At 36.8% G+C, this 9,255-nt stretch overlaps 1 protein-coding gene across 2 annotated transcripts; it reads left to right on the top strand.

The window, feature by feature from the left end:
* Positions 1-3,339: 3,339 nt before the first annotated feature.
* LOC116130980 (MATH domain and coiled-coil domain-containing protein At3g58410-like) lies at positions 3,340-5,988 on the top strand. 2 transcript variants are annotated; one of them, XM_031416646.1, is made up of 5 exons: positions 3,340-4,373; positions 4,508-4,783; positions 4,889-5,149; positions 5,239-5,402; positions 5,649-5,988. In XM_031416646.1, exons 3-5 carry the CDS (start codon positions 4,902-4,904, stop codon positions 5,798-5,800), a joined length of 564 nt encoding a protein of 187 aa, XP_031272506.1. In that variant the 5' UTR covers positions 3,340-4,373; positions 4,508-4,783; positions 4,889-4,901; the 3' UTR covers positions 5,801-5,988. The 2 variants fall into 2 exon arrangements, with proteins under 2 accessions (XP_031272506.1, XP_031272505.1); XM_031416645.1 differs by having other exon boundaries at positions 4,483-4,783.
* The last annotated feature ends 3,267 nt before the right edge of the window (positions 5,989-9,255 follow it).

The raw sequence follows: 9,255 nt of genomic DNA, 5'->3' as shown, positions 1-9,255 counted from the left end.
AAAATTAATTGTCTCACAACACCACCACAAGAGAAGAGACAAGTATCTGTATTACTTATGAACAAAACCCCATAAAATCAAATTAAATGCATGACAGGTCCTAATTACCTATACTCAACCCAACCCAACATATAGTCTGTGAAAAAGGGCAGTTCACAAACAAATTAAAAAGAAAAGTGCAGTTATATATGCTTTCTGCAAAGACACAAAGACATATAAAATATAATGGAAATATTCAAGCATTATATATTATTCTTTAGTAGGATTATTTAGTAAGGCCGTATAAGCAACTCAATACAACATGAACATACACAAAGACAGACAAAAATAAATTCTTATCTCTTTCCAAAAGAGACACAAACAACAATTTTACACTAGCAATTCTACTACAATCAGCTCTCATTGTTACGAATCTTAGCTCAGAATATCCAACAAATGAAGGAAACAAAAAGTACCTAATAAGAGAATGATTTATCCTTTGACGCACGCTGTTGAAGATAACTACAAAGTAAAAATAAAGTCACGCTTATGTCAGTCTAATAAATGTGTTGCCAAGCCCATATCTCCTCAAAGATATTCATACCAACTTTATCTCATTTCAAAGAAATGAATAGATGAGAGCCTTCCATGTGTCAAGGTAACTTGAAAAATACTCATTGCATTAAGTGTTTAGGTGTATAAATTAGCACTTCTCTTCTCGAAGTGGGAGGCTGGGCTGAGATTTGAGCTTCATTTCATTCTCTCTCTATAAACACTGTATTTCTTCATCTTTGTATGCCTTACAGGCAAAATCATAGAAATAGTCAAAGATCAATAAAATAACAGTGGATGTAGGAGTCGCTTGTTGCATTTGAACCACTATGAAAACCCCTCTTGCCAATCTTTTATTTATGTTTTCTGCAACATATATAATCTTAGCTCCATATTCAAATCTTATGGATCCATCACGTGTGATTTCTAAGTCCATTTAGCGCTTCTCACATGCGAGTCGTTGGCGTCCAAAATCAAGTGTCAACAGTTTAGTGGCCCATGCAGGTCTGATTCTCAAACCTACGTCCAAGTTTCCTGATGGCGTGCTCAGATCTCAAACCTGCGTTAGAATTCTCCAATCATATGGCCAGATCACAGATCACACACGTTAGAATTCTCAAATCGTGTGGCCAGATCGCACGCGTCAGAGTTCTCCGATCGCATGGCCAGATCGCAGATCGCACGCATCAGAATTCTCCAACCGAGTGGCCGGACCACAGATCGCATGCCCATGCCGTCCTGATCCTCGGCTTCAGATCGCTGATCTTTAGCTTCAAATCACGTGTTCAGATCGTTGATCACACGCTGAGATCACTGATCTCTTGTGCTCTTAGGTAGAGCTTGTTTTGACCTCTCAGGTCGAGGTCGTTTTGACCTCTCAGATTGAGCTCGTTTTGCTCATTGAGGTCGTTTTGACCTCTCAGGTCGAGGTCGTTTTGACCTCTCAAGTTGAGGTCGTTTTGCTCATTGAGCTTGTTTTGACCTCTAAGGTCGAGGTCATTTTGACCTTTCAGGTTGAGGTCGTTTTGACCTCTCAGATTGAGCTCGTTTTGTTCATTTAGGTCGTTTTGCTCTCAAGTTGAGCTCGTTTAGCTCAGATTGAGCTTGTTTTGCTTTCAAGTTAAGCTCGTTTTGCTCAGATTGAGCTCGTTATGACCTTTCAGGCCGTTCTTCTAACAGATTTCAGGTCATTCTCCTAACAGATTTCAGGTCGTGCTCCTAACAGATTTCAGGTCGAGCTCCTAACAGATTTTAGGTCAAGCTCCTAACAGATCGCGATTAGCTCCTAGCTCTCAGCACTTGATCACGCCAAGAATAGTTCGAGCTCTTCAGTTCGAGACTGCAGCCATTCAGATCAAAGACTTGAGTTTCTGAAGCGTAATTATGCACTTCAAAAACTGTGGGGCTTCTGTTATGCCTCAAAAGTCACGCTTATGTCAGCCTAATAAATGTGCTGCCAAGCCTATATCTCCTCAAAGATATTCACACCAACTCTATCTCATTTCAAAGAAATGAATGGATGAGAGCCTTCCATGTGTCAAGGCAACTTGCAGAACACTCATTACATTGAGTGTTTAGGTGTATAAATGGGCACTCCTCTTCCCGAAGAAGGAGGCTGGGCTGAGATTTGAGCTTCATTTCATTCTCTCTCTGTAAACACTGTATTTCTTCATCTTTGTATGCCTTACGAGCAAAATCATAGAAATAGTCAGAGATCAATAAAATAACAGTGGATGTAGGAGTCGTTTGTTGCATCTGAACCACTATAAAAACCCCTCTTGCCAATCTTTTATTTATGTTTTCTGCAACATATATAATCTCAACTCCATATTCAAATCTCATGGATCCATCACGTGTGATTTCTAAGTCTACTTAGTGCTTCTCACATGCGAGTCATTGGTGTCCAAAATCAAGCGTCAACATTAAACAAAATGGTCCTATTCATTCCTTGCCTTGCAACAAGAGGGAAAACTCAAAAATAAAAACCGTGTCTCAAGCCAAAGCGCCTATTTAGACTTGGCACCACTCCAAATTCAGATATCTTTCATCAACAACATGAACACTGAGGACTCCTCTGAACTTTCTAATTTCTCTCTTCTCAACAACATGAATGCCGCCGACTCCATTGAAGTTGCCATCTTGAGAGGTACATTATTTTATTTATATATTATATTTTAGCTGCCAATTAAGTAAATACAAAGTACAAAATTAAAGTCCTTGGGTTTTGGTCTGTACGTAAAAACTTGTAGGACGATTGCACCTGAAAATTTTCACACACACACATATAGGGGTGTTATCGAGCCGAGCCGAGCCGAGCCGAGTTTTCGGCTTAATGAGCTCAGCTCGTGAAAGAGGAAAATTTAACGAGCCGAGTACGAGCCGAGCCGAGTCATATATTATATGACTCGGCTCAGCTCGTTAATGATTTTAATATATTTCGAGCCGGTTCGCGAGCCGGTTCGCGAGCCAGCTTATCGAGTCGAGTTCGAGCCGGCTCGCGAGCCAACTCCAAATAATTCAATTTTTTAATAAAAAATTCAAATTTTTTTATTTTTAAATTTGCTGGGCAGCAGTGCGCATTTATTGTCAAGTTTTTTAATAAAAAATTCAAATTTTTTTCTTTTTAAATTTGCTGGGCAGCAGTGCGCATTTATTGTCAAATTTTTTAATAAAAAATTCAAATTTTTTTCTTTTTAAATTTGCTGGGCAGCAGTGCGCATTTATGTCAAACTGATTTATTTCACTTCTCTAGACTCTTTGGGGAGAAATCAATGGATGAGGGAAGGCCACCACTATTTAGGGTCCCACTTGATGGAGTAGATGCACATGAACTCTTTGGTGACCTGCTACAGAATCTAATTTCTTCTACCTGTCTCAACTGTGTTCTCTAAACGATCTAAGCGAGAGAGAATCTATGTATTAGCAACAACCATTATTTTTCCTTGTTCTTTTCACTGGAAACAAACGGTTACTATCACTTTCGTAGCTTCTCAAATTTGTTTTTCTTTTTGATGTCGAAAGAATGATGAAGATCCGACGAAGATGACGAAGCTCGGACGAAGATGATGAATATCTGACGAAGATGATGAAGCTTCGAAGAAGATGACGAAGATCCCGCGAAGATGACGAAGATCCCATGAAAACCCGACGGAAATTTTGTGCTGATGATGGAGAAGAAAATTGTGGGTTTGGGAGGAGTTTCAAGTTTGAACTGTTACGGCAAGGGTTCATCTGGCGAAGGAATTCGACGATTTGGGGATTTTAACAATGGGGGGCATTTTGTCATTTTTTTAAAACTTGTATTGCATAATTTTCAATTAAATCCCAGTAGTTCAGAAAACCTCAAAAAACCCCCCGATATTTCGAGCCAGGCTCGGCTCGCGAGCCTAACGAGCCAAGCCAAGCATGGCTCGAACTCTGCTCGTTCTGTCTCACGAGCCGAGTCGAGTCACCTCGTTATCAGACGAATCGAGCCGTTAACGAGCCGGACTCGAGCCGAGCCGAGCCGACTCGCGAGCGGCTCGGTTCGTTAACCAGCCCTACACACATACTTTATTCTTCATGCTAGTGCTTTGGTAGTTGTATGATGTTAATTAGTGGGGTTAATGATATGAGCCGAAGATTTTTCACCCGAGTTATTCACTAACTTTCATATGTTGAACTATATACTCTCCCTGGAGATAATTTCATGGAATTTATTAAAATTGTAATAAGTTTTACCCTCTTTCAGGACGGGATGCTCTGCCTAGTCATTTCTTCTTCAAAATCGAGCCCTTCTCATTACTAAAAGCTTCAATTGATATATATAAAACGAGCCAATTTGAAGCAAGGGGTTTCAAATGGTATTTTATTTCTTGGTTGAAATGTTTTCTAAAACAGTTTTATCTGCTTTCCATAGTTTTTGAATATGCTTACTTGCCAAATAAGTATCAAGACCTTTCTTTTTTTCAGTTTACCATTGGGCCTGGTTTTATAGGAGATTGCTGATATACCCAGCTGGGGACTCTAGCAAAAACAGGGAAAATCATATATCCATTTACCTGGAATTGATAGAGACGAGTTCTCTCCCTGCAAGATGGGAAGTCAATGTGATTTTCAATTTTCTAATATTCAATCAGCTTCAAGATAAGTATGATAGTCTCCAGGGTAAAGTGCTCAAAGACTCACCGCAGAGTTCATACGAGGATCTATTGTTTATATGCTACGTTTGCATCAACTTGTGGTACCACATATTCTCTCTTATTTTGACAGGGTAAATTATATGGAAAGAATGGTGATAAATCCAGTGCCTAAGTTTAGAACTTGTTATGCTTTTACACTCAATAGATTCATTAATGTTTGTGATTGGTTGTGTTAGGAGATACCATGCAATGAAAACCGAATGGGGTATCGCCAAATTCATAGATCTGAAAGCATTTCATAATCCCCTTAAAGGATACCATATCGATCATACTTGTGTCTTTAGCGCTGAGGTTTTTGTCGTCAAAAGTACTTTTAAAGAGGAGTGCTTATCAATGATCAAAGAACCTGCTACATGTTACCATGTTTGGAAAATCACAAAAATTTCAACTCTACTTGATGAAACGTGTGCGTCTGAACCATTTGGAGATTATAACTGGTACAAATTTACTTTTGATATGCAATGCCTTTTATTTCTCTTTGCTATATAAACCACTGCCTGAGTTGATTAATATTTCATTAATGCAGGAAAATTTCGTTCTACCCTAATGGATGTTTAGAAGCCAAGGGCAACAATATTTCAACTTTTCTACTGTTGCTCAAGGAAAGCATTCCTCTGAGTACCAAGTTATTTGTGAAATTCATTCTACGTGTCAAAGATCAAACAAAAGAAAATCATGTCGAAATTGAATGTGAGACTCCTTATTGTACAACTTCAAGTAGAGCTTATGATAACATAGTTTTTTTCTCATACGTAAACTAAACTCTTTTGGGTTGCAAGTTGTAAATTGAACAGGAGAATTTAAAAAAAAAAAAAAAAAAAAATTGGCATAGAGGAATGTTTAAATGCAATATAAAGATTGCATCAGTGCTATAATTTCTTGTTGTAACTCCCTTTCCCATTCGTCATTATAGTTTTTATTTTTTCCTTCTTGCAGTTGAACAGGTTTTTTCTCCAATCCTCCTGAACTGGGATGCCAGAAAGTTCATGTCACTGCATAAACTCGAGGATCCAAAACAGAGTTTCTTGGTGGATAACACTTGCATCATTGAAGCAGAAGTTACTGTGCCTGGGTTGATTAAAACTTGAGTCATGAATATGTTGATAAATGTCTCAGAATGATTTAGCGACAATTATTTGGTTTAACTTGGCTTGGCCTTTAACCATAAATGCTGCTATTTTTTTATACTTCAATTCAAACTGGTTCTGTTCAATTTGGACAAGTTGTAATGCATTTCAATGAAAGACTATAGAATCCAATTCATAATAGTAACTAATATGCTTGAGACAAATAATGTTACTCAACAAATTGTTACATTATTGGTACATGATATTACATGAAAAATTACATGTAATACAGTTTTATTGCAATCAATAAGTAATGGTGTGAATTCAATTCAAGCTCAATAGTTCTGCAATATCACTTTGCTCAATCATATGCGGTGGTTCTGAACTAGAAATCAAGGGCAGGTTCATTATCAGGGACTCACCGGATTTGTCATATAGAACTGTTTCAAGCGTGTATTTCTATTAGTCCATAAGCCGATCCACTGTTTGGATATTATAGATGATTGACAGGTGATAGAAATTGAAGTTTTAATGCTCAAAAACTGTTTCAAACACTAACAAGTTAAATATAATATTATTTGAAGAAAATAAATAAAAAAATTAATGTTTGTTAATATATTCAAAGGCTAATCTTTCACTGGACGTCCCCTTCTCTTTTTAATTTTTGAGGCCTCAGTTTCTGGTTTCGCGCATGGTGCTCTTATCAGCCAGCACCTTCCCACATACACCACAAGATCTGCAATTAAACATATAAAGTGGATATAAAATACATCAATTTGCAATTAATGAAGAATAATTTAATAAATATAAATTGTATTACTTACATGAAATAGCCATCTGAGCACCTTGGTGAGTCTGAAACAATGATCACAGTAGTAAAGCTTTTTGGTCGTTAACCTTAATTCTCCTTCTCCCATGCCATGCTTGAGCTTTGAGTTGTATAATTACGCTACAGTTACAACTATATATACTTGTTAATAGAGTCTCCGTCTCCGAGTCTTGATTGGAGTTGGAGAGAGAGTCTTAATTCCTTGGTGAACAAGGTTAACGTTACCCATTTTAACAACTGACAAATTTCCCCTACCAATTTGGGAATTAACCATTCACACCCCTATTCTGAGTTTTGGCTATTTTTGGCTGGAAGACCATAGTTGACCTATGAAAAGACTAAAATGCCCTATAATGTGGTTTTGAAAAAGAAAAAGAAACTCCAAATAAAAATTAAAGAAAACTTTTAAAATTTATTTATTTATAGATATTTTTAAATATATGGAATATACATAATTTTATATTTTTAACTTTTTTCCGTTTAATTTTTTTTTTATTATTTTTTTTCTGACTTAATTTGATAAAAAAATAAAAAATCAATCATCATACAAGTATAATTTGCATTTTTAGCTTATTTAATAATAGAAGTTAAAGGAAATAATTTTTTTTTTAAGTGAATTGAGGTAAAATGACTTTTTAACCCTTTTTTTCATCCATTTGAATAGTCGAATCCCCACCACTACTAATCATGGGTAACCATTGGACACTTACTTAGTCGTTAACTTTAAAATTCTAGAAAACTAGTTGAAGTATACATAAGTTAACTCAACACCCTTCGAATACAAAAAAAAAAAAAAAAAAAAAAAAAAAAAAATTAACAATAGTGTGTAACTCCGAAGTTGGTGGGGTAATTGTGTTAGAGTAGAAACCCTAGAGCCAATCAATTATTGTAGAATTGACTCTTTGTAATAATGTTCATTGATCAATAAAAGGCATTTTTCTATATCGCGAATCATTATTATTGCAATATGTATTGATATATGTCCTTAGAAGGGTGAACCGTGACAAGGGTATCAAGTGTTTCAAATCTTGATAGTGAGAACCCTATGACACATATGGTGGCCATTCTAGAAACGTCCTTAGCCCCAGTATTATTCTGAGTAAGGCACAGATAATACGGTAGGCTATCATAGTGTTGAACGACCTATCGAAAGGCAGTGACTGATCTCACTTGTCAAGGTGTTTTGGTGACAACCTGGTGCAACACATGGGTGCTTGCTGTAGGCGATTACACCGCAGCAAGTTCACTGGACTGACCCACCAGGATTCCATATGGATGGTAACCCTGTGTCTATGGAACAAATCCTCTAACGAATGATTGTGCATGTGATCCTTAGACTTGAGATCACCGGAGTGCCTTGTGCACCGATTGGTGTAGTTTGACACTAGCCTAACGCAATTCTTTTCAGAGCTGTCAATACGGTGGTGATTGGCTGCATCAAGGAGTGTACAAGACTATGGTGGATTGACAGAGGATTCATCACTCCCGGGTATGGGAGAAAGTTTATCTCACGGCGCAATTCAGTATATGGCAATGACACTAAAACTGTGGCCACAGTGGATTGAGTTGTTGCTCTATCCAGTTTATAATACGAGTCATTGGTCAAGAACTGAATAAATAATATCGAGAGTAACCGAAGTTGACACTATTTCTATGCCTTCGTCTCGTCGAGATAACGAATGATGAAATGATCGAATTGCAAGGTACACATATCGTTGACAGGTAGCTACTCTGCTAAATCTGAATCTATGGTGGTCATGGCCTTGCTAGGGCCAATCTTGGTCTGTGTATTAGTGAGACGATTAATTGGTGTTAATCGCGATACTATACACTGTCGATATGATGGAGCCTATGGGTCACACACATAGAAGATATTTAAGATCCAAGAAGAAAAAGGGCGTTTTCGTCTTTTAAGGCGAAAGGGTATTTTGGTAATTTCACAGTGCAATTAAATTTGCTGAGGTCGTAGCCTTTATTTATTTTTTACAAAAATTAAATAAGAAATTACATTTAAATGTGTGTTCGCACATATTTAAATATATTATTATTATTGTTAACTGTTAATATATATTTAAATATATATTAATTGATTTTAATTGAGATAATGATGGAAAATAAAATAAATAAAATTAGGAGTATTTGGCAATATGGGGCGTTTGGGTTGGAGCCCAAGCCTATTCCGTATGGGATTAGGGCAACTTGATTATTTTACTATAAAAAGAAAAAAATGTGTGTTAATTAAAATAATGAATTGATTTTTCTTTGAAACATAACACACACAGCAGCCCTCTCTTTTCACTCCCACGGCAGAAACACTCTTAGCCTAAAATCAATTTCAATTGATTTTTTTTTCTTCTTACTCTTGAAGCCAAAGAAGATCTAGCAAATCTTTCTTTGGTTCTTTTGAGATTGTCTTCGTGTGGACTACGCAGGTTCGATCCTATACTTGGATCGGTAGCAAAATGTTCAAAGACAATCGTGGTGGAGCCTCCAAACGTGCGTTTGTTTCTCTTAACTCATGTTGAATATTTCTGCAGATTTTATTTAATATAAATTGTAAAATCATACCCTTGATCTTGACTCACGTAAACGATCCTGTTATATTATAATTTTTGTTTCCGCTGCGTATACGGGACTGTTTACTAAC

Source organism: Pistacia vera, unplaced genomic scaffold (genome assembly GCF_008641045.1).
Source record: "Pistacia vera cultivar Batoury unplaced genomic scaffold, PisVer_v2 Contig227, whole genome shotgun sequence".
Taxonomy (NCBI): Eukaryota; Viridiplantae; Streptophyta; class Magnoliopsida; order Sapindales; family Anacardiaceae; genus Pistacia; species Pistacia vera.
This window is presented reverse-complemented; position numbering and strand designations above follow the sequence as displayed.